Raw genomic sequence first — 26762 nt, 5'->3', positions numbered from 1 at the left:
AAAGGAAAAGATTTGGTAATGTACATAAAATTCTTCATGCTGACATTTGAAACAACTTCAAATTTCCCTGTTTAACTATCAACTATGAAACCAGATCCATAGAGGCATCTCAAATCGATAGGCATAACCACATCACACTGACAGAATTTCCAAAGTCGACTATCTAAATACCCTTAAGAATGACAATGCAGCTTCTCATATTTAAATGGAAACCTAACTGGACAACCATAAGCTGTTTGTCCACCACCTCATCCACAGAGATCAACCACTTCAAGTATCTCCCCATCGAAACAATGACAAGATGCAGAAAAATTAGGAGTGGAACCATGCTAGATTGACAATCACATACTACCTTCTGTCCTAAGCCTTTTAGGAGCACCATCATAGTTCTCTTCACTGCTTAATGTTGTAGTTGTGGCTCCACTGCTTGGTTTTTTGCTGATATCAAGCTGTACTCTAACATCGGCCAGTGAAGGATCCACTCCCACAGATGCTAGTGTCTGGTTTATGATATTAAGCAACCTGCTCAATACCAAGACTCAATATGTCACATAAATAGAATCCAAAATCAGTAGTATACTAGCATCATAATATAATTTCAGATCAACTGAAATTAGATCAGAATGTGCCTAAAGGTTCAGAGGACAACTGCTCAAGTCAGAATGATATGTACATGTTTGTTATACATTTCTTCGTTTTAATGGGAAGTCTGGAAAATCCTCAAGTGAGACTCAAACCTCGAAATCCAGAGATCCGCTTGTTATTAACCTTCAACTTAGATTTCCATTTGATGGGTCAGGTAGAAAAGTTGAGGGAAGCCATGCAGGGAAACCTGATTGATATTTGATTGCTCGGGTAAACAATGCCGGGTCATATAAATGACTTCCTTCAAGCCAATGAAATCTTTTTTGAATTGGCAATTTTATTCACAAAAAAATGCAAACCCACAAGTTGCAGCAGGTTTTACAAAAAAAACTATACTGGAAGGGGCTCAGAAAGGCTACAATCTGCATTTCAACCAACCACCAGCTAATAACCACGAGAAACATTAACTAGTCTGAATCTATTTCATGCACTTGGCAATCACAGGACAATAAGAAATTGGAACATTACAGGTAATTCTTCTAAGACCTTGACTGCCACTAGGCCCACTGGGTCCAAGGTACTTAAAGTGATTCTGTATCACATGCCTATTTCGTAGGCGTAATACAAGTTTGGCATCATTACAGAAATTAGCAAGTCATGGGGGTGTAGAAGAAATAAATTTGAATCTCCACCTTACCAGGACATTAAGTCATAGCTATTGAACTCGTGATAAATCATCTTACCTTTGAGTATACGCATGTGCTCTTGCAACTGCTTCACCATCGCATTTCACTTCTTCCTGATCATTTCTGCCATAGCTCAGAACCTCTGACTCAATTGTATCTCGTTTACCTGGCCAACATAATGATTGTGGCTGGGAAGGGTGCTCAGCATCAGGAGATAGTTCAACAGATGCATTTTCAAATAAATTACGTTGCAGTGGCATGTTAAAGGCAATTGCTTCATCCGCTGCCATATGAGAATCGTGTGTTGCTCTATATAAAGCAGCAGCAGTCAAGTTCGGTTCTACAAAGCTCTGGGCACTCGAAAGCAATGTTGGGTTAATGACAATATCATCCTCATGAGTAGAGCCGTTTCTGATTATTTGAGAATGTTCAACAGAGCCTTCCATGGGCCCAGGAGTGCTTCTCTGTCAATAATAAGAGAAGAGCATTAGTTTTACTTTCAGAAAAACACTACTGCTTCCATCCTAAAGTTGTGCCCAACTCAGCCTGAAATCCGGTAACTTTGCTTTGGAGGAAGAAAATTAAAAACAAATGTAAAGCCTTTGTTTGAACCGTAGGCGAGGAGTTTCCCCTACAAAAACAGCTAACGTCTGCGTTTTTCTGTATTTGGAAAGCATCCAAAATAACTACTGAATTATGACTTTACTGTACAGCAACTGGGGCACACAGGTATAGGGTAACATCAGAGAACATTTTTTTCTTTAATCCAGTACTTTTCAGAGGGTATATCTGCAGTAAATTAAAGCGCTCAATCCGATTTTATATAGCTCAGTTTACTTCTCTTGGGTCAAACAATGTCTTCTTTCTCATGGTGCACTGACTTCATAATTTTCTAATACTATTATTAAAGAGTTGAAGATTCCTTCAGTAAGCCATCTGGTTATAATGAATCTATTTTAATGCTACAACTAAACTGCCAAATAAGAAGTGAAGGAGGGAATAAAAATCGAAGTATAAAAAATCACATAGCTAGAGGACAATAGGCCAACCATGTGTTGCCAAAGAAGGAAGTTCTTCGTTATATCTTCAACATTAGCCATTCCTTAAGAGATGGACTGAAAATACTAGTGCCTCTTTTTCCTTAATAGGGAGGTAGAAAAAAAGTTCAACAATAAGGAGTAAACATGAAAGATTATCATCCAAGCAAACAAGTCCAACAACACTTGAAAAAAGAATCCACAGCATAACATCAAACAGATGAGAAGTGCAAATGAAGCAAGGAACTACTGTGCTTTTTACTCAACATAGCAGAATAGCAATAAGAGAACTTAAATTAACAACAATATAGCAAGGAATAGGGAGACCATTCTAGAGATAAGTATTGAAAACACCCCTAAACTTGGCATGAATTATTACTTTAGTCCTCCAACTATTAACAGCCTTAAAAACACCCCTTTACTTGATTAAGTGAATTTAAAAACACCCTTCTTATGCCACATGGGCATATATGTAGAATTTTCTGTTGACGTTGTGTACACATAAATATATTTTTTTTTGAATATGGTAATGGTGTGTACACATAAATATATGTAATAGAAATTTTTTTAAAGAACATTTAAATAATTAAATGTTAAGAATTTAGCAATTTAAGAAGATAAAAGAACTTTTTTTTCTTTTTGAAGATTTATTTTTTCTTTATCACCCACCCCATCCTCTACCCAGTACCCCCCCAGCCTCCCACCTCACTCACCCCCAAAAAGAATTCTTTTGAACTTATTTTTTTTTGAGGGGAGAGGAGTGGAATAAGAAAAAAAAAATATTTTATTTTTAAAATAATTTTTTAGGGGGGGGGGAGTCAGGCTACTCGGTGGTGTTGGATAAAAAGTTTTTTGTAAAAAAACTTTTGAATTTTTTTTTTGGTTGGGGTGGGGTGGGGGGTACTGGGTAGGGGATGGGGTGAGAAGAAAAAAAAATCTTTACAAAATTTTAGCATTTAATTATTTGAATGTTTTTTTCCTTTTTTTTTACTATATTTATCTATGTGTACGCCACATTAGTAGAAAAATCCACATATACGCATAGGTGGATGACATGTGGCATAAGAGGGGTGTGTTTTTAAAGTTGTCAATAATTGGGGGACTAAAATAATAATTCACACCAAGTTTAGGGGTGTTTTTTTTTTTATAACCGAGAAATCCGTCTGTGACCTGCCCTTTGACCAATCACAGCCTTCTAAACTCCAAGTTTAGAGGTGTTTTCAATACTTATCTCTTTGTAATACTCCTGTATTCAGATTAATATCACACTTCCTATTTTAGAACATTCCAAAATGCTTGACATCATTCTACTAAGGGAAAAGATTTAAAAATCATTTGCAATTTGTTCTATATTTATCCTATGTTCACCTATCAGTCCATAAAAGCCTTCACCATTTTCTTGTCTCAAATATGCCCCTCCAACTAATATTTTCGGCCATGAAAAAATGGGACTTATTTGGTTGATATGGTGGAGCCACATAGGAGTATGTTTGAATCTTATTCAATTATGCAGAAGTATTTTTGACTTTTTCAATTGTTCTATGGGCATGCTTCAAATTATTTTACAGAGGGTATATATAAACCAAGTTAATAGTTTAGGGGTGATTTGAATCTTTTATTTGTCTATGTGGCTCCACCGTGGAAAAAGTCAGAGCCAAGCAGGAAAACATTAAAGGTAGGGGGGGTAATTGAGATGAAATATAACAGTAGAGGCTTTCATGGAAGACAAGTAAACAGATGGCAAATATAAGACAAATTGAATACTTCAGGGTACATTTGAACATTTTCCCCTTTTACAAATAATATGATTTCTACGATTTCCACAATCTTGAAGGCTAGAATTATTTCTTATTCAAATCTTAAACTGACTTTTATCCATCACTTTAATATTTTCTCCTACTACTACTTCAATGTATACAAGTTAAGTTTACATCTTAAACTCTATGCCCATTCTACTATCAATCATGAAGGAATGAAAAGTAGTGTTGTGAAAATCGAGCACTTTGCCCCTTTAAAGCGCCGGAGCAACGCGAAGTGCAGGTAAGTTGCTTTCCAAGTGCAAGGAGAGCCGACACTGAAGAAGTGAGTGCTTCAATTGAACAGGTATGAAGCAATTGCTATGTAATCTTTTAGGGAGCAACTTTTCGAAAGCAAAAGAAAAGGAGGCCTTTTAGACCCAAAAAAAAATGAGTTCAGAGTTCAAACTCACCGGCGCTGCTGCTTTCACTAGTTTCGCCGTTCTCTGCTTCTTCCTTGGCATCTGGTGTTGTGGCTTCTTTTCTTTCTTCTTTTTCTCTTTCTCGCTACTTCTCACCTTATTTTTTTTTTATACTGGTAATTTGTATTCTTCAGCACTAGGGACTATGCTGGCCACCTCCAAAAAGGTACAGTAAAGAGAATAAAGATACTTACCAAGAGAATATAAAATCCACTAGTTGGATTTCCTCTTCTATATTTTGTTCTTTACACCAAAAAACCTAGTGAAGTAATAACTTTCCACTTAATCTTCAGTATAGTGCATTCTTTTCCTTCAAAAATCCTTTGGTTCCTCTCCATCCAAAAATGTTCCACTAGATACAAGCTGGGACCGTCCTCCGCCATCTTTTCTGGCTCTTGCTTCCTCCTCTACTGATCCAACAGCTAAGCAAATCTGTAGTATGTCCAGGCATGATCCAATAGACTCCAGCAATGGTAGTGATGAAGGCTCCTATTTGTGTTGTTATTTTACAATGCAGTAAGAAGTGTTTGTAGGTTTCTTTTTCTTTTTTGAGAATGGTAACTTTTTTTTCTATTTATCCACAGGTATACTACATCAAAGTAGCCCCCTTCCAAAAGTATTACAAACTAGACAGACTCCATCTGTGCTTTTTGTCACAAATAGTCTAAAACATCAAAAAGTTCTTTTGCCTGTACTAAGATGTACTAAGACTTTCTGTTTACACCAAAAATAATAAAGAGCTATACAATTCATCTTCAAATTCTGCAAATTGTTCTTCTTGCCCTCAAAACATCTTTGATTCCTTTCTTTCCACACTGTCCACCATATACAAGCTGGGACAATCCTCCATCTCTCCTCCTTAATTGTAGTATTGCCAATATTGATCCAACAATTTAGGAGTTGTACTATGTTTCTTGGTTTCACCCAAGTGATCTTCCTAAGGCTGCTGAATATTCTCTATAATTGATCTGTCCATTTGCAATGCAAAAAGAGATGGTGGACTGTCTCTGCCTGTTCCTCACACAAATAGCATCTTGAGCATAGTTGGAACTTCCTCTTATCCCCTTTAGACAGATGAACATTCTCCATAATTGTTCCGTCCATGTACAATGCAAGAAAAGATGGTCAATTGTCTCAGCATGTTCTTCACATAAAGTACATCTAGAAGCCAATTGATAGCCTCTTTTCTTTAGATTTTCATGAGTCAAAACCGCTTCTTTTGTCAATAACCACATGAAGCAGTTTACTTTGTAGGGTACTTTTGGTTTCCAGATGCTCTTCCATGGCCATTCCGTCTCCTGTCCAGCATTCTTGTTGAGTTCCTTATAAATTGAATTTACTGAGAATTGACCTTTGGTGTCATTCTGCCAAACTAATAAGTCCTCCTTTTCAGTGAGGTTGCTGAAAGAGCCTACTGAATCTTGAAATTCTACCACTTTGTCTATCTCCCAATCCTGAAGGTTCCTCCTTAAGAACAAATTCCATCCTTGTCCAGTCCACATTGTAGCCACAGTGGCCTGTTGATGTTGGCATAAAATGAACAATTCAGGATGCAACTGTTTCAAGGGACAGACCCATTCCACTTGTCCTCCCAGAAGGATGTCTTTGACCCATCTCCCACTTCTACCTTGGTTCTGTGATATAGCACTGGCCATAGATTTCTGATTGCCCTCCATACAGTGCATTTATATGGAGTACTTATCATTTTAGTCATCCACTTATCTTCCATGCCATATTTTGCTGTGATGACCTCTTTCGAGAGCATGTTATCTTCATTTGCAAACTTCCACAACCACTTCATCATTAGATTCTGGTTTTGTTTCCACAGATTTCTTATGCCTAGGCCTCCTGTATTTTTACTCACAATCAGTTCCTTCCATTTAACAAGATGAAACTTCTTCTTATCTTCACTGCCTTGCCATAAGAAATTTCTTCCAAGAGCATCAATGCTATTAGATACATTGGCAGGCATAGGAAAGACTGACATCATATAAGAGGGTAATGCATCCATCACACTGTTAATTAAAGTCAATCTTCCTCCCAAGGACAAGTACTGACTCTTCCAGTTGGTGAGTTTCTTTCACATTTCTCCAGGACCCCATTCCATATGCCTTTGGACTTGCTTTTAGCTCCCAAAGGCATACCTAGGTAAGTAGTTGGAAGCTCCCCAACCTTACCTCCAAGTGTTCTAGCCAGAACTTCTGTATTAAGCACACTATTGATAGGATAGATGAAGCTTTTCCCCAGTTTATGTGGAGACCAGAGACAGCTTCAAAAATGACAAAAATAACCCTCAAAATCAGGATTTGTTTTGTCTCAGCTTCACAAAAAACCAATGTGTCATCTGCATATTGTAGATGAGTTATCTCCAAACTAGAGAGTTCTCCTGCTTGGAACCCCTTGATCTACCCCTTTCCCTTTGTTGTTTTAACAAGGTTACTCATTCCTTCCATAGCTAAGATGAATAAAAATGGGGAAAGAGGATCCCCCTGCCTCAAGCCTCGCTGGGAAGAGAAAAAGCCAGTGGGTACTCTATTCACAAGTATAGAGAACCTGACAGTGCCAATACAATGTTTTATCCATCTTATCCACCTGGCCCCAAAACCCATTCTTTCCAGCATTTGTATAAGAAAGTCCCAGTTTAAGAAGTTATAAGCTTTTTGTATGTCCAGCTTGCATACAATTCCTGGCTTATTGCTCCTCTGTCTCGTCTCTATGCATTCATTAGCTATCAAAACGGCATCCATAATTTGCCTGCCCTTGGATCCACAGTCCCCCCTCTTACTTATTTTTTATGACCTCTTCCCACTTGACTAGATGAAACTTCAGTGGGAGCTGAGGAACTGACAGATTTTAGACCTATTAGTCTAATAGGTGGAGTTTACAAGATCATTGCCAAACTGCTGGCAGAAAGGTTAAAGAAGGTGCTACACAGGCTTGTAGACAACCAACAAATGGCATTCATAAAAGGTAGACAAATAATGGATGCAGTGTTGATAGCAAATGAATGTGTTGAGTCTAGACAAAGAAGCAAGTGCCCTGGAATTCTATGCAAGCTTGATATACAGAAGGCCTATGATCATTTAAATTGGAATTTCTTACTACTTATGATGCAAATGATGGGTTTTGGAGCCAAATGGATTAGATGGGTGAAATTCTGCATAAGCACAGAGTTTTCTATTTTAGTTAATAGATCTCCTAGTGGTTTCATTTCATCCCAAAGGGGACTGAGACAAGGTGACCCCCTGTCAGTCTGTCACCCTTTTTATTCATCTTAGCCATGGAAGGTTTGAGTAACCTAATTCACACAGCAAAGATGAAGGGTTGGGTAAGAGATTGTATTCATTCTCCTGTGTGCATTTGCAGTTCTGTGGAAGAAATTAGTGTTTCTATCCCCCTGCTCTAGCTACACTGCCCTAGATCTTTGCCTCCAAGCTATTTCCTCTATGTCTTCAAACTCACTGATTAATGCTGCTTTAGAGGTTATCTCTTCTGGCCTCAGGGTTCTGTTCTCCTGTATCTTCTCTAACTCAGCTAGTTGTTTCAAGACATTTTGTTTTTGTGTTCCCAAGTTCCCTTGTGTAGTTTTGCTCCATTCTTTCAACTTTTCTTTTAGTGCTTTGAGCTTTGCAACCAAGACATAGTCAGATTTCCCTATGAAACTGAAGGAGTTCCACCATCCTTTAATTATGTCATTGAAACCCTCTATGTCCAACCACTAGTTCTCAAATTTAAAGTATGACTTTGCGTTTTCCCAAGCACCGCATTGTAACATTATGGGAGAGTGATCTGATGTCACTCTGTGAAGTATGTGCTGCCTTATATTTCTAAAATTTGCTTCCCACTCTTCCGAGAACAAAATTTTGTCAAGTCTGGCTGCTGTTGTATGCCTGTCTCCTTTCTTCCAGATGTATTTTCCCCCAGATAATTCAGGATCAACTAACTCCAAGTCTTCTATGAAATCTGAGAAATCTGTCATTCCTTTGTTGATTCTGTTGCAATTTTTCTTCTCCGATGGGTACCTCATAGTGTTGAAATCCCCACATAGGATCCAAGGTCCTGCAATCAACCCCCTGGCAGCACCAATTTCCCACCAAGTCTATTCCCTTTCTACTCTATCATTTGGAGCATAGACACCTCTGAGGTGCCAGCTGAAATCTTGACATATCCCTGTGAAGCTACAGGTGACAGAGCACATCCCTACACTGCTAATTTCTCCTTCCCACTCCCTTTTGTCCCACATAATAACGATGCCTCCCCTGGTTCTACTGGCTTCTAACTGTGCATAATTCACCCATTTATTCCCCCATACTTCCTTCACAATATTTTCAATTTCCCCTTCCACCTTTGTTTCTTGGAAACAGACTACAGCTGCCTTCCAGCTCTTCATAATATTTTTTATCACTTCCCTCTTTCTAGCACAGTTCATCCCCCTTATATTCCATGACACTATGTTTAGCTTCATTATTGTTCTATTGTCAAGTATCCCCCTCTACTTCTAGTGCAAAAGCTCATGAACTTTGTATCCAGTTCCAGGCTTTTCAATTCGTTTGCTCCTTTCTTTTTGTTTGTTGTGACTTCTCCCTTGCCCCCCTTGTTCCCTTGCTTATTATTATCAATTTTCATAAAGAGCTCTGCTTTCTCCTCACATCCTCTAAAATCTACCCCAAATTCAGTGCTCAATTTGAGTATGTGTTTGCTTAATCCAAAGTGGAGGACTTTTTGCATTAAAATTTTCTTCTAATGGCAGCTGAATCATCAGCGGTACAGCATCCTCTGTGATCTCCGTATTGCTATCATTCTGCCCATTCAGTTGTGATACGGCCATTATTTGTTTTCCCATGTTTGTAGCCCCTCCTCCTGTATTGTCTCCTCTTATTCGCGAGGCATGAAATTTCTCTCCTCCATCTCCAGGTTGTCCAGATTTTTTAATCTATTTTGCGTCTTTGTTTGAGAAAGATTTGCCATTATTTCAACACTTACTAAGTCTAGTCTTTGGGCTTCTTGATTGCTTTCTTTTTGTTTAAACCTTGTTGGGCCTAAAGATTTTTTTGGGCCTTGGTTTTTTCTCTCGCTTATTTGGCCTGCTACTGCATAAAGTTGCCCTTTCCCTTTCCAGCTGCGGTCACGCGGTCATGTGCATGGTCACGTGACTCCCAATTCAAAAGTTCTCCAGTTGTCGATGTGCCCAAGTGTTGTGGTGTATAAACTGTTGGTTTCTCCATCGTACTAGGTATTGAAACTTCTTTACCCAGCGGTTCTCAGTCTTCATTCTCTCTCCTCGTCTCCACTTTTCTAACGGTCACCGGTGTCTCGCACCAAATCGGAACTTTGTAGACGTAGCCGTCACTGGAAATCTTCACCTTAATCGGAACCTTTTCCCCGTCACCCTTCACTTTTATACGAGCCCAGTAAAGGTGATTTTTGAGCTTTGTTTCTTCCTCTGTTTCGATAAATCCACCGCATTGGTCGCCGATTTGTTTGAAGATACTCGATGACCATAAGCTCAAAGGTAATCCCATGACTCTTATCCAGACCCAATCTCTTTTTACTTCATCTGGCCAGCATCCAGTGGTTGGCTTCCACCAGTACAAGCTTAGGTTCATCTTCTTCCATACCCATACCCCCGACATGACATGTTCTGTTGCTACTCTTGATGGGAGTTCAAACAGAAATTGGCCGTCATTCATGGCAAAAACATTGACTCATATGGCTGACTTCCAAGTGTTGCAGTCCCATCTTCTTACGTCGTTTAAAGTTGGGGTCTCTGTAGTGTGTCCTGGAATCTTCCAACGATGCATCTATTGAGAAGATTTGTTTCTGCCAGCGGTGCTCCGCTTGTGACTTCTATGTGAGCCTCCTTCACATGTAACTTTGCTCTCTTCATGGAATCCGCCATCCACCTGCTGCTTTGGACTGCCTCCCTATAAGATGTGTTTGATTGTTTGCCCATGTTAACTTGGGGTTTTGGTTGCAAGTTGGGTTCATAGATGAATCTGGCTATTTTGTGGACGATATTACTCCATCCCCATGTATGAAGCTTCCGGTGTAATAATTATAGACTTGTTCTGACCTTGGATAGCAATAAAACTGACAAATCTGCCATTCTCGTTGTATTTAAGATAGCAGTAAAACTCTGCAAAGTGTTCCTTGAACTTCCATCTCCTAATAACTTTCCCTTGTACCTTGGACGCCTCAATAAATATTGATACCAACCACCGCAAAACTTTAATGCTAATCTTCATTCTTCTCACTAAGTTTCTGCTACTCTCAATCCATTCGTACCAGGAATCTGTACCACCTTTACATCTAGTGATTTCGTATGATTTAAACCCTGCATTGTAGTAAATGTTGTTGACCCTTGATGATGTGATTCCGGCCATATATGTCAGAGAACAAGTCCCCAGATCGATTTTAGTTCAAACTAGGTTGTCTTCGAAAATCGTGCCTGGGAGCATTTTCTCTCTCCTACCCTTCTTCTAAACTAATTATTTTCCTGATCAACTTTGACAAAAAAAATTTGAGATTGGTAATTGTTTCTATTTCTTTAAATCAGTACATGGGTTGTACTGAAACCATATTTACATAATGAACTCTAAAGGCACTGACCTATCCCTATAATGAGTCTAAAACATCATTGATAGAGACAGTGTCATTAGAGTAGATCTGATTACACCAAAAACTCAAAGTTAGAATACAATTCAATTTTACTTGCTACATATTACTCTCCTTATTCTCAAAAACTCTAAGATTTCTCTCTTTCCAGACAGTCCACCAAATAGTAGCAGGAATGATTCTCCAGCCTCTGCAATTCTACCAGGTATGACCCATGAGATGTTTTTGCGCCTTAGGAATAGACTCCACAATTGGCCAGTGACCTTGCACTGGATGAACAAGTGATTGACTGTTTCTGCAGCTTCCCCACAAAAAAAAACATCTTGAACACAGTGTAATCCCCTTCTTCATCAAATTCTCCTGTGTCAACACCACGTCCTTAGCCAAGAACCACACAAAACAGGCCACTTTGTGTGGGATCTTGGCCTTCCAAATGTGTTTCCAGGGCCATTTGGATGCCTGCATAATTGGGTGGTTCAACTTCCTATATGCTGCACTTACTTTAAAAGTCCTAGTACTGTTCCCCAACCACTACAATTTGTCTTTCCCTGTCTCCAAGCCACTAAATTGTTCAATGACGCTGAAGAATTCTATAACTCTTGGAATTTCCCAATCATTGAGGTGCCTTGTAAATATAATATTCCACCCGTGAGGTGTCCATAGTTCAGCTATTGTATTTTGTTGCTGAAGAACCAGAGTATGTATGTGCGGGAAAAGTGTCTCCAGATTTCCTGCTTCATGCCAATCCTCCTTCCAGAATCTAGTTTTAGCACCATCTACCACTTTAATCTTGGTGTTTTGTTTGAATTCATCCCATAGTGATCGGATGGATTTCCATAAACTAACACCATAGGAAGTGGTAACTTCCTTTGTCATCTAATTGTCACTTCCTTCATATTTTGCTTTTATGACTGAGCCTCATAAATTCTGATCATCGTTGGAATACCTCCAAAGCCACTTCATTCTCAAAGCATTGCTTTGATTCTTAAGGTTCTTGATCCCTAAACCCCCAACTCTCTTATCATTGATCACTTTTTTCCATTTGACTAAGTGGTACCCCTTCCTATCCTTGTTTCCTTGCCACAAAAACTTTCTCCTGATGCTATCCAACCTATTAATGACACCTGGAGGAATAGGAAATAAAGACATCATATATGTTGGAAGTGCATCATGCACAGAGTTGATCAAAGTCGGTCTTCTTCCAAGTGAGAGGTACTGAGACTTCCACCTTGCTAGTTTCATCTCACACTTCTCAATCACCCCATTCCAAATTTCCAAAGACGTGGATTTGGCCCCTAAAGGCATACCCAAATAAGTAGTTGGAAGAGCACCCACTTCACCACCAAGAATTAACTTCAAATTTTCCATATTTGGCACTTCATTAACTAGATACAAGAAGCTTTTTCTCCAGTTAACATGAAGTCCAGACATTCCTTCAAACAAAACTAGAATTAGTCTCAAAATTTTGAGGTGGTCCTCTTCAGCATCACAGAATATCAGGGTATCATCGGCACATTGTAGATGAGTTATCTTTAGGCTTTCCCTTCCGGCTCTAGCTACTTCAAAACCTCTTAGCCATCCTTCTCTATTTGCATTCATAATCATATTGTTGAGTCCCTCCATGACTAATAGGAAAAGGAAAGGTGATAAGGGATCACCTTGCCTTAAGCCCCTTTGTGAACCGAAAAACCCTGATGGACAACCATTTATCAACACTGAGAAGCTTACTAAAGATATGCAGAATTTAATCCATTGTCTCCATTTGAGACCAAAACCCATCTTCTCTAGCATACCCATAAGAAAATCCCAGTTGACATGGTCATATGCTTTCTCAATATCTAATTTGCATAAGATGCCTGGTTTTTTCAAACTTGACCTGGAATCTATAGCTTCATTAGCTATTAGAACAGCATCCATGATCTGCCTCCCCTTAATAAAAGCTAGCTGTTGTGAATTAACAAGTTTGGACATCACTCGTTTTAGCCTTTCAGTGAGCACTTTTGAGAAAATTTTATCCCGTCCCCTCCGGTTTCAGAAGTAAAGTTGCCTTTTCCGTTGCTTCATCTTCTGTCAATACTCTATCAGTGGCAATATTTTCCACAACAGCCAGCTTTTCAAGAACATTCTTTCCCTGTTGGCCAAGACTTCCTTGCTCACTTCTATTCCATTCCTTCAATTTATGTTTCAAAGCTTTTGATTTAGATGCCAGGATGTAGTCAGGTGTCCCAATGTAATCGAAAGAGTCCCACCACTCCCTAATTCTATCTATGAAACCATCCGTTCTTAACCACCAATTCTCAAATTTAAAATAACATTTGTTCTTCTTCCAAGAACCACCTTGAAGTGTGACTGTTTCAGATTACTAAACACGTCATCCCATTCTTGAGATACCAGGATCCTGACAATTCTCGAAGCTATTTGATGGTTGTCCCCTTTAAACCAAGTGAACTTAGCATTTTCCAATTGGAGATCAATTAGATTCAAATTCTCAATCAAATCAGAAAACTCTCTCATTCCTAATGTTCTTCTAGTACAACTTTTCTTTTCTGAAGCATATCTTGCCACATTGAAATCCCCACATATTGCCTACGGACCTTCTATTAGTCCTCCAATAGCCAATTTCTTCCCATACTAGTCTTCTTTCCACATAGCAATTGGGTGCATAAACTCCTGTCATGTGGCAGGAAATGTCTTGCAATTGTGATTCAAATTTACAGGTGAGAGTATATGTCCCTGTCTCTAGTACCTCCCCCTTCCATATTCTACTATCCCACAACATCATTATCCCTCCTCTTGTCCCACTCGACTCCAAACATGCCATTTTGACCCACCTATCCCCCCAAATCTGCCTTACCAACTCAGTGATATCCCCCTGTTATTTGGTTTCTTGTAGACAAATGATGTCAACTTTCCAGTCCCCCATGATGTTCTTGATAACCCTCCTCTTATCTCTATTATTCAAACCCCTTACATTCCATGATACTAGTTTGAATTGCATCATGAAATGGCAAGGAAATTTCTCCCCTTTTCTCTACCCCCACCACTCTTGAATTTCACATCAAATGCTACTAAACTTTCCAATTCTTTAGAACCTTTGAACATTGTCTTCTTACAAACCACTGCAGCATCCTGATGTCTGGCATGTCTGGCACTATCCACCTGTAATAGAAGTTCCAAAGCTTCTTGTTCATGGCCTTGGAAGTCAGCACCCAGTAATTTCCCCAGTCTGATCAGATTTTGTTTTACCCAAACAGATATCTCTTTCTCTTTTTCCGTAGTTAGATGTTGTTGTGTGCACAATGGCTCAGCCTCTTCAACCTCCCATTCTTTAATGGAGGACACTAATCTCTGCTCTAGATGTTGTTGTGTGCACAATGGCTCAGCCTCTTCAACCTCCCATTCTTTAATGGAGGACACTAATCTCTGCTCTAGTGTATTGCATGCAACTTCTTCTACCCCCTTCTCCATCCCGTCCCTAATCAGGATTTGCGACTTTGGATTTGTGGTTTGCAAGACTGCATCTATCAAAACATCACTTGAACTGATTATTGACATCTCCTGCACGTTACTCTGTTCTGTTCTATGCTGCATACAAAATTGGTTTCTGTATCTTTAAGAGACCAGTCCTCCTGTAGATGGGCTGTGTTGAGATTGTTATGTTGTTAAAAATTCCAGACTTGCTGGGTCAGGCCCACTGGTTCCTTCATTTAAAAATTCAGGCCTTTCATTGAGGCCCAAAGCATCATCCTTCATTAAAAGGGATATGTAACTGTCACATACGTCAGTGGGTACCACCACTTTTGACAGTTTTTCTCTTCCCACATGGGTCTCTGTACTAGAATCCCTATTTATAAGGGATTTCTAGCTGGAACACAGAGATTACTCCTTATGACCCTCTGGTTCATATTATGATCCAGATTTATCACACTGTCATCTTCTCCTGTAAAAGTTGAGACTTTTTCCGACAACACTTCAAATCTTGCTTTGCTTTCCACCCATATCGGGAAAAAAAACTTGATTCCGTCACGCACAATTGAAACTTCTTTTGGTATATGTCTTCCATCATCTGCCACCAAAATTCTTGCCCACTTCATATGGTTCTTTAATTCTGTCTCTTCTTCAGTAGCCACCCATCCACCACAGAGTTGTCCAATTTCTGCAAAAACTTGATGTGACCAAAGATGAAGAGGGACTCCTATAATTCTGATCCATGTCTTTTTAACTTCCATGAAGATTGGTTCACAACCTACGGTTGGACTCCACCATTCTAAGTTGAAAACTAGGTTTTTCCATTTCCACTGGCCTTGAAGGGTTTGTTCCACCATGAATTTATTAGGAAATTCAAAGAGGAACATATTGCCATATAGCTCATAAATATTGACTCCAAATGTCTTCTTCCATTCAGAAGATGACCATCTTCTAATCTTGGATAAGGAAGGTGATTCTTTGCTGGCCTTCTCCAAATGTCCCACAAGGCACCTGCTCAATAGCCCATCCTCTTGCTTGTCTTGTCATCTCTGTTCCTCTATGGCTTTTAGTAAGCCATTTGCTGTCTCTCACAGCCTTTGCATAAGGATATTTGGGATCTGTAGCTCTTGATAGGATCGTTGGTACTAGTCCTTTGTGGCATTTAATGAAGTTTTCAATCTTAAATGCTAAATCGTACCATCCAGCATTTAAGACGGGTTCTGGAATGATGATTACAGATCTTCCCCCAGCATTCAAAGCAATAATGCTCATATATCTCCCATAATCATTATGTTTTCTAGTACAGAAAAACTCCTCCTTTCTGTCAGCAAACCTCCATCTCCTAATGTTCTTCTCATTATCAGTGGATGCTTCTCTAAGCAGTGAGCAAATCCAGTCCATTGCTTTGCTGCTTATAGTTGTTCTTCTCATCATTCTTCGACTTCTCTCCATCCACTCATACCAAACAGAACCCTCAGCATTCCATTTGGTTATGTCGAACGATTTGAAACCAGCATTAAAATATATCCTGTTTTCCCCCATAGCTGCAAACAAGATATTACAAGAAAGAAAAAGGTACCTTTCGGAAGAAAATGGTAGGTCTCAGGCGAACTACCGGAAAAGAGGGTTCTCTCTCTCCTAGAAGGTAGGAGAGAGAGAATTTTGGGGAATGTGCCTGAGAGCATTTAAAAAGAATTGAAGCCAAAGAAAAGTTAAGTCAACTTTGACAAATTTCAAGAAGCCATTTGTTGGTTTCTAGTGCCTCCTTGCATAAAAGGTATCTAGAAGCTATGTTGATCCCCCTCTTTTGTAATGCCTCAAGTGTCAAACATGCTTCCCTAGATACCAGCCAAGTGAAGCACTTCATTTTAGTAGGAGCCACAATCTTCAAAATAGCAGTCCAAGGTCTTGTTGACCTACCTGCAGCTTCATTCAGACCCCTCTTGTATACCTTGCTAACAGTGAAAATTCCATCATTGTGGTGCTCCCAAATGAAGTTGTCTGGTTCTAGATTAAAACCTAGGAAGTTTCTTATCAAATTCAGAAGTTTAGATACCCAATCATTTCAGAGCCTTCTAAAGATCAGGTTCCATCCTTGAGGAGACCACACTCCTTGTATACTGCAATCAGGAAGCATATTAAACAGACCAGGGAACAGAGATTGAAGAGTTCCACGACCACTCCAGTCCTCTTTCCAGAAAAGTACCATATCTCCCATTCCAACTCTAACTCTAGTGTTATGCTTGAGTGACAACCAAAGATTCTTGATTGACTTCCAAACCCCAACCTCAGGTGACAGTCACCTCATTTGCCTGCAAGTTTCCTCCCCCCAACATTAAATGCACTTTCTGGAATAATAATGTCGTGTCTGCCCCTTTTAACTGTTATCAGAGAGAGAAACCTTCCATACTTGTTGGACTTCAAAGAAAGAGGGATGTAGGTGAAATAATTCCATGTTTTAAAAGAATTCCATCACTTCTTATGCTTCACAAGATCTCTTGCAAATCCAGAGGAGAACACCTCTACTCAACACCATAGGCATATGGTATCTGCCACTTCCACCCAGTTGTACCAGACCTCTCTCTAACCTTGGCTTTGGTGACATAAAAATTTAAGTTGCTCGAACTCTTCAAAATGTCAATGGGTGCGTGTCAGATTCTCCAAAAGTAGTGTATTTTTGGAGAATCCGACACGGGTGCAGCATCAAAAGTGAAGAGTCCGCACAACTAAGGTAAAAGGACTCTCCCTGAATGAAAAAAAAGATCCTATTATTGTCCATCCTTTTTGTAGTGACAGAATGGAAGAGGTAAAGAAAGTGGAAAGAGATTGAGAGGAGTGAAAAAAAGGGAGGCGAAAGTACTATTCCTATGGAAGAAATCCACCAGAGTCTAGATCTTTAAACCCAGAAAGGACTTTAGGTAAAAGCCTCAAAAATAGTGTCTAAGAGCTTTTATAAGTCTTTTTAACAAACTGTACATTTATAAGATATTAGGTTTGCTTCTCAGGTTTCATTTACTCATTTTACTCACTGTCTTCTTTTTTTCTTCTTTCTCAATGCTTCTCAAATTTATTTCCTCTGTTTGTCCTTCTTTTTCCCAGTTTGTTCAAATCTTGTTTTGCTTTCTTCAAAGAATTCAATGGGACTACTTTAAATCTTTTTTCCTTTTCCCAGAGAATGCCATGGACATTCTTTTCTTTTTTCAGTTTGCTAATCTTGATTTCCTGTTTTCACAAAATTCTATGGACAAACATGCCATTTTTGCTTATTTATAATTTTATTTATTTGTGCAAGGTTCATTTTGCTTTTCTTCTAAAATTGTGTTCACTTTGCTTCTTGCTTAGAGCCGCAGGGCCATTGTCGCCTCTTTGCACTTCTCGCTTTTAAAAGCATTAATAGAGAGAGTATACTATGAATGAAAGTCTACCTTAACTATCTTCGGCCTCATGGTGTGAAGGATTCAACAGACAAGAAGGAGCAAAGACTTGATTCTAGTTGGTCATAACCAATCTACAACCAGCAAATGTTGGACCAAACCAGGCAAACATCACGAAGCTCGTTGCAGAAAAACAAGAGATTGCCTTCTAATAAGGAAAGCAAATTGTTGTATCAATGCTAAAGGTAGTGAGCGAGATCAGAACAGGAATTGTAAGTAAAATACACAGCCCAAGAAGCCATCCACATTACCTAAGAATCTAAAAGTGAATTAAGTGTAACACAGATCATACCCATGGCAGCAACTTCGAGGGTTCTGCACTCCATCCTTGGTTGGTTCCCTCATATATCTGTAATTTCTCTTGCAAAAAGTGGATATATTGTATAACCTGTATTTTGTATTAAATCTTGAAGCCATCTTTGTGAAGATGCAGTAAACAGGATTGAAAAAACAGCAAGATTGGCAAGGAACTGAAATGTCACAACTCACACCTCTAACATGAATGACGCTCGGTCTCTCTTCTGATCATTTTGTGGTATGAGATCTCTTAGAGTCTGAAATCTGCAAATTATTAAGTATTAGTTAACTTTGGGAAGATTTTCCTGAAGAAGTGACTGAATAGGCAACTAAAATTCACCATGTATAGAAAGAGACTATAAAAACCTAGTCTTGTTACATGATGTACATAAGCAAATGTGTAAAGAACAATGTTGATCCTTTTCTACAAAATAACGAAAAGCTACGTGCAAGTAAACACCAACGGCTTTCCATGCTGGTTGACAATAATCAATTCCTCTTCACTTTGAATTTTGAAATACCAGTTGAACCAATAATTAGCCAGAAGAACATAAGCAAAATATCACCTCTTACTTAGATTCATATATAGAAGTGTTGTTAATCATTACTGTGAGAGTTGTCCCCAAGTGCCATTTTAAAGCTTACAAACAAACCAAAAGACTAGTTCAACAACTCAAGGATATTTTAACATTTGGAAAGAGCTAATGAACAAATAAAGAAGATTCAAACAAAGAAGAGCACTATTATAGTGTTTCGAATTCCACGCAACAGTCATATATGTTACACAGATGGGGTTATGGGTGTCTAATAGAGGTAAAAAAAAAAATCACTCCATTCCATATCCTTCCCGATCCTTTTTTGTTGATGTGTTTGTCACATGAACTTAATTTTTTTGTCATGTCAATTATTGAGGGAATGGATTGTTATCTCCTCATATAATGTTGGGAGTAACTCCTCTCATGAACTAGCTTTTGAGGTTGAGTTAGATGTGTTTCTCAAGGTTGGGCGCCAGTGTTCTGTTATCCACTCTTCAATTGTCCAGTCTTGGGCAAGCAGGAGGATGTCAAATCCAATTTTTGTAGAGGGATTGAGTTGTGGTCTTCTTATATGGTTTGAGAAATTCTCTCCTCATGAGCTACGCTTGTGAGGGTTGAGTTAGATCCAAGGTCCATTTCTCCCTAAACAATGTTAACTTTATTTATGTTTATATAAGTAGTAGCAAGAGAAAATATTTAAGTAATTATTGAGAAGTCAATTTAATGGAGATCATATCACATCAAAGTTTAAAATCAAATAATTTTGAATATTTGAAAGTGGTAAAGTATAGTAATACGATCCGGGGTCGTTTAGTACAAACATAAGCTATGCAGGGATTATTGCATTACATTACAGGGATTATTTCTTGTTGGACCTCTAGTTTGTTGTGAATAAATATGTATACTTCAAAATTGAAGTGAAAGAAGAAATAAGTTAGAAGGATATCCTTGTAATTTCAATTGTTTAATCCATATATAATTATTACCCACATACTTGCTCCACATTATATCCCCATAAAATAATAGGTCGATTCTGAACAGCTTTGAAATGCTTTTTCTTGAGCTAAGAGTATTGAAAACAACCTTTCTACCTCCTAAAATAGGGGTGAGGTTAGCGTACACTCTATTTTGTTGTTGCAAAATGGAGTTTTTGGCCAAAAACATCCTTCAACTATACTCAAAACTTAAGCTACATCCTTGAACTACCATAGTTAACAAAATACATCCTCGTAGTATTTAATACTTACCAACTTTCATCTTTCTGTTTGACACCGTTAGAGAACTAACGCAACCACCCCGGTGAGTGTCCATACCAATATTCAAAGTTGCTTCCACGGCTTCACATCATTTTCCACAAGACCTAGAAAAATTTCTTCCTCCAGCTTTATACCTCATTTCTTTTTTTCTTTTTTTGAGAAGGTAACGATTTGTATTATAAACCAGTACTTATGTAGTACTGAAAGCCCCTTTACAAAAACGTATGAAAATCTAGGAACAAAAACAGCAAGCCTAGCATGATTCTAATACTTCTAGGATTGCTTCTGCATCTACAGGGTAACTCTTTGTACACCAAAAACATAATAACAGAATACAATCTGTTTTGATCATTTGTAGGGATCTGCTTCTATCCTCAAAGCTTCTAGCATTCCTTTCTCTCCAAATGGTCCACCAGATGCATGCTGGAATTGTCCTCCAATAACTTCTGTTCTTTGCCTCAATTCCTGCTTCCTCCCAACTTGAGAGAGTGTCAACAATCTTGCTAGGCATTGTCCATTGAATGCCTCTGAGATTGATGAAAATCTTCCACAGTTGATCAGTGATTTTGCAATGTAAGAACAAATGCCTAACTGTCTCAGCTGCCTCCCCACATAAACAACAATGTGTCACCAGAATGCTGTTTCGTTTCCTCAGATTCTCAGTGTTAGTACTGCCTCCTTTGCTAGCAGCCAAGTGAAGCATGCCACCTTTAGTGGAATTTTGGTTTTCCAGATTTGTCTCCAAGGCCAATTGAGGGTTAGAGGAGCCCTGTTCATGACCTTGTAACCTGAGCTCACTTTGTATCTTCCTTTGTTGTGTTATGTCCACCATAGGCAGTCCTCCCCTTCCTTCAAACCTTGAAATGATTCCAACCTTTTAAAGAATTCAACTAATCTAAAAACTTCCCAGTCATTTAAATTCCTTCTGAGAGATAGATCCCAACCTTGGGGAGACCACATTTCAGCCACTGTTCTGTCTTCATGTAGTGCTAAGTCAAAGATGTCAGGGAAGATCTCTGACAAATTTTGATTACCAAGCCATCTATCTTTCCAGAATTGTGTCCTGACACCATTGTGTACTGTTATAGTAGTATGATTCCTTAGGAAAGGCCACCAATTCCTAATTGATCTCCAAACAGTAACACCATAGGGATTGGTTGCTTCCTTGGTGACCCATGAATCCATCTCTCCGTACTTCAGTTTAATCACCTTGCTCCACATTGAGTGTGGTTCATGAGCATATCTCCACAACCATTTCAGCTTTAGAGCCTTGCTTTGGTTCTTCAAATTTTTGATGCCTAATCCTCCTTGTTTTTTTCCCGTGATCATAACTTTCCATTTTACCAGATGGTATCCCTTTCTTTTCTTGTTTCCTTGCCAGAGAAAACCCCTTCTTAGTTTATCCAATCTCTGTACTACTCCTGCAGGTATTGGGAACAAAGTTAGCATGTACGTAGGAAGGGCATCCAAGACTGCATTTATCAAAGTTTAATCAAAGTGAGCCTGCCCCCCTTTGATAAATATTGTGCTTCCCATCTGACCAACTTCTTCTCACATTTCTCCAAGACAGAATTCCAAATTTCTTTGGAGTGTGATTTTGCTCCCAATGGCATCCCAGGTAGATAGCAGGTAGTGCTCCCACCTCGCCACCTAGCACTGAGGCCAAAAGCTCCATATTAGAGACCATGTTTATGGGATATAAATGGCTCTTTCCCCAGTTGATGTGAAGCCTGACATACCTTCAAAAAGCACCAGAATGACCCTAAGGGATCTTAGTTGTTCCTCATCTGCATCACAAAAAATCAAAGTGTCATCTGCATATTGGAGATGTGTTACCTCCAAACTCCTCTCATTGTTTGTAGACACTTCAAATCCCGTGATCCACCTATTTGTTTTAGCTGTCTTGATCATGTTGTTAAGTCCCTCCATGGCAAGAATAAAGAGGAATGGAGATACAGGACCCCCTTGTCTGATTCCTCTTTGGGCTTCAAAAAAACCTTCAGGAGCACCATTAATGAGGACAGAAAACTTTACTGTTGAGATGCAAAAATGTATCCATCTAATCCACTTTTCTCCAAATCCCATTTTTCCGAGTATATTGAGAAGGAGCCCCAGTTAACATGATCATAAGCTTTCTCAATGTCCAGTTTGCATAGGATGCCTGGTTTCTTTTGACCCACTCTAGAGTCTATTGCTTCATTTGCTATTAACACCACATCCATGATTTGTCTTCCTTTGATGAAAGCCATTTGTTGGGGGTCTACCAGCTTGTACATCACCCTTTTGATTCTTTCTGTTAAAAATTTAGACAACAACTTCTAGAAACTGCCTATCAAGCTTATTGGTCTGAAGTCTTTAAGTTCCTTTGCTCCTTTCTTCTTTGGGATCAAGGCAATATAGGTGGCATTGAAACTCTTCTCAAACACTTCCTGCTTATAGAAATTATGGAAGGCCACCATGATGTCATGCTTAAGAATTTCCCAACATTTGATGAAAAAACCCATAGTATAACTATCAGGTCCTGGGGCTTTATCAATGGCACATAACTTCAAGCATTTATAAACTTCCTGCTCCTCAAATTTGGCCTGTAGTTGTGATCTTTCTTCCTCTGATATTGAAGGACAATTCACTAAATTTCCATCAGGTCTCCATCTCTGTTTCAGAATACAGTTTCTCATAAAACAGGATGATTTCCTCCCTTACTCTGTCTGGTTCTGTGATGATCGTTCCCTCTACTTCCAACTGGTCAAAATGGTTGCTTCTTTTGTGGGCATTTGCAGAATTATGGAAGAATTTTGTATTGTTGTCTCCTTCCTTCAACCACAAGATTCTAGACCTTTGTCTCCAAGCACATTCCTCATTTTAGATCAGTTCTTCGTACTCCATAAAGATTTCTGCCTTCAAAGTAGCCTCTTCCTCTGTCAATGCTCTTTTGTTCAGCAAAGAATCCAAATCTGCCATTTTGTTAAGCAGTTTGGACCTTTGAATCTGTAGATTTCCTTTTTCAATTTTACTCCACTCTTTGAGCTTTTCTTTCAGTGCTTTCATTTTACATGCTAGGATGTAGTCTGGCCTCCCATAGAAGGAGAAAGAGTTCCACCAGTTACTGATTTTCTCACTAAAACCTTCTGTGTTCAGCCACCAGTTCTCAAACTTGAAATATGATTTACTATGTTCCCAAGGTCCACAAAATAGAGCTATTGGGACATGATCTGAGGTCATTCTTTGGAATGTAGTTTGCTTCATCTTGTTAAATTGATCACTCCATTCAGACGTGAAAAGTATTCGGTCTATTCTGGATGTTGTTGTATGTGTATCCCCTTTGAACCATGTGTACTGACCTCCTTCAAGTGGCAAATCTATAAGCTCTAGGTCCTCAATAGTATCAGAGAACTCATGGCTGAAGATCTTCTTTGACAGTTTCTTTTCTCCGAGGAGAACCTGCACACATTAAAATCTCCACAAATTGCCCAAGGCCCTTCCATTAATCCTCTGACCCCTCCTAATTCATTCCACACCTCCCTCCTTTTCACCTTACAATTTGGTGCATAGACCCCTGAGATGTGGCAGTTGAAATTTTGAAGTAAAGCCTCAAAACTACATGTTAGAGTATAAGCACCAACTTGTAGTATCTCTCCCTTCCACACCCTGCTATCCCATAACATAATGATTCCCCCTCTTGTTCCACTTGCCTCTATGTGACGGGGTTGATCATTTCTGATGATTGACAATTTTTAATGGTATAAAGCTGGAAGAAGATTTTTTGGCTGGGTCTTGTGGAAAATGATGTGAAGCTGTGAAAGCAACTTGAATATTGGTTTGTGCTTATATTGGTGTGGGAATTCACATGCCTGGTTTCATTACTTTTCTAACGGTGTTAAACAAAAAGATGAAAGTTGTTAAGCATTAAATACTTCAAGGATGTATTTTGTTAACTATGGTGGTTCAAGGATGTGGCTTAAGTTTTGAATATAGTTGGAGGATGTCTCTAGCCAAAAACTCATGTAAAATGTTATTTTGCCGTCATATTTTTTTCTTGTAAAACCTACTTTGAATTCTTTTTCTTTTGAGTTGAGGGTCTATCAAAAACAATTTCGCTCTACACCACAAAAGACAGGGGTAAGGTCGGCTTATATCCTACCCTCCCAAAAAATCCTACCATCCACATACCCCACTTGTGGGTTAATCAGTGGGAATGTTGTTGATTTTTATACATATATTGCAACTTCTAACGAGTCCTAAACCCTTAAACTTTGTTTGGATGGTCGTTATATATTGTTTCATATTGTATAGTATAGTACTGCATTGTTTTAATCAATGTAATGTTTGGATAGATTTATCATTTCTCATCGTTACATAATGTCACACATCAACAATTTGAAATACAACCTAAACAAAAGTAGGATACTGGGTAAAACGAAAAGGTAGGGTAAATGATAAAATAGAATTATCAAATAACAAATAACGACAAAATAAGAAAAAAAAATAAGATGATCATGCAATCACACCAAATCAGTTATTACACAAAGCGGGACTTCACCTAACAATAAATTTAACCATACAATAAAATCTAATAAGTAACAATCAAAACTAACATCCTATTTAAACTAAGAACACAAAACAATACAACAGGTAACAACCATCCAAACGAGCGGTTAATTGAACAATGTTAATAATTTTGAGATATCCAATAGGAAAAGGTGTTAATAGACTTGCCTCTCATTAATCTTGATCCTCCTCCGCTGTTCTGTCTCAGAATGCTTCGAACGATGAGCAGTTACCTTCCCATTATTGCTCTTCCCTTCTAATTTCCCTGTCACACTCAAACCCCATTAGCTTTTATCCAAAAAAAAAAAAAAAAAAACCATCAAATCCCAGTTAGTTTAGAAATAGCAAATTAAATACCCTTTTGAGAAGAACCATCGGGAGTTCTAGATGAAAACTCTTCATCGTCTTCTTCGTCCTCTTCATGATTATTCTTCACAGTCCTCACCATTTCAAAATCTGAAACCAGATGACAAAAATCAGTCGAAACAACAACTTAATAACGGTTAACAAAAGAAGATTAAACAGAGAGACTGACGATTTCGCTAAAAGGCTCCGATTATCGAAGAACACTTGCAAAACATACACCGAATAATGTGTGTACAGAGAAATGTTGTATGGCTAATTATTGGAAACCCTAGGCAATTAAGTGGATGTTTTGGTAGGTTCTAAATTGCCCTTGCAATGACACTCCATTATATTTTTTCATTTTGTTTTAAAAAAATTAAATTAGTATACATTGCGCCATGTTTGGAAAATTATAAAAACATGAGTTTTATTAAGCTATATATATATATATTGGATTGTATTTTTCTTTATGTATAATAAAAATAAAAGTCACTAATAGGGTAATATATTGTGTTTCTTTTTTGTTTAATTGTATGTGTATTATATGTTCGTTTTAATCAAGTGATTCCGAAAGAATTAATAGATGTTTCACATATTATTTTTGTAATGACCTCCAGGTCATTTCTGTATTTATGTCTCCTATTCGTAGTTTAGAGTTTTATGTAGCAACCCCAAGTTATTTATGACTTGTTGGGACTGACAGTTCGGTCACCTGATCGTTTGTTTAGTTATTATGCGAGTTTTAGTGTTTTGAGAGCTTTTGAACCGTGAACGGACATTTTTTATCAGAAGTTCAGGAAGATGACCTTAGAATCCAATTCTGACGATTAGTGTGAGTTGGGGGCGGGATGAGTTTTGAGAAAAAAAGTTTCTAAAACATGATTAGTATGACAATCGAGTATGTCATCAATGTATAAGCAGTATGGTATCAAGTTATATCATCAATTTTTATGCAGTCATCAATGATCAAATTATAATATGATTTTGATATGTTTTTTAAAAAAGAGGTTTCAAGTATGAGTTGAGCAAGAGTATAAGAGGACTATGTATTCCCAACGGCATCAACTTTTACTTTGATAAAAGAGAAACTGAGATTTCTAAATGAGGTATGAGTTCAAAAGATAATTTAGGAGCAGTTACCTCTTTTAAGAGGGTAGTTTAAGCAATTATCTCAAACCAGAAAAAGAGTTATGTTTTTAAACATATGAGCATGAGTATATATTATTGGGAGTAGTATTGAGCACTGATATGGCGATGAGTTCAAACAACTCAAAATCCTCATAAATCATGTCTGCCAACATGGGTAAAGGGTCATACTTTTTAGATGATTCCTTATTGCTTTTTAAGCATAACTTAGTGGATCCACTTAGTTAAGGTGTTCTATACCCCGACAAGGTATAGGACAGTTCTGGCAGCGTGGGCGAGACGTTGTATCATCACGTACCTCATAGTGATGGTTGTCAGTTAGAAAATCTCTCAAATAAAGTTAAATTTTATTTTTATACATCACTTATTATGTTGAGTTCAGAGATGAGAAAGTATTTTACAAAGCTTTAAATGATTTAACTCTTTTATTTCTTTACATTCAGCTTGAGTACATTGTTATCTATTGCAATCCTTTCTTTCAGATATTTGTTATTCAGCTATGTTACATACTCGTACATTCAATGTACTGATGTCATTTGACATACATCTTTTAATTATGTAGATACATATTCTTAGTATCCTCAACAAGTG

The 26762-nt window shown here is 38.3% G+C and overlaps 1 protein-coding gene across 1 annotated transcript; it reads right to left on the bottom strand.

Annotated features, from left to right (window-relative positions):
* LOC125836821 (transcription factor BIM2-like) lies at positions 1–25258 on the bottom strand. Its single transcript, XM_049515982.1, has 6 exons — positions 25038–25258; positions 24849–24945; positions 18535–18604; positions 18336–18431; positions 1329–1735; positions 1–522 (listed from the first exon to the last, which is right to left on the bottom strand). Exons 1-6 carry the CDS (start codon positions 25126–25128, stop codon positions 342–344), a joined length of 942 nt encoding a protein of 313 aa, XP_049371939.1. The 5' UTR covers positions 25129–25258; the 3' UTR covers positions 1–341.
* Positions 25259–26762: the final 1504 nt, after the last annotated feature.

Source organism: Solanum verrucosum, unplaced genomic scaffold, assembly GCF_900185275.1.
Source record: "Solanum verrucosum unplaced genomic scaffold, falcon-dt-bn FXZP01000129.1, whole genome shotgun sequence".
Classification (NCBI taxonomy): Eukaryota; Viridiplantae; Streptophyta; class Magnoliopsida; order Solanales; family Solanaceae; genus Solanum; species Solanum verrucosum.
The sequence above is the reverse complement of the archived record's forward strand: the minus strand, read 5'-3'. Positions and strand labels throughout refer to the sequence as shown.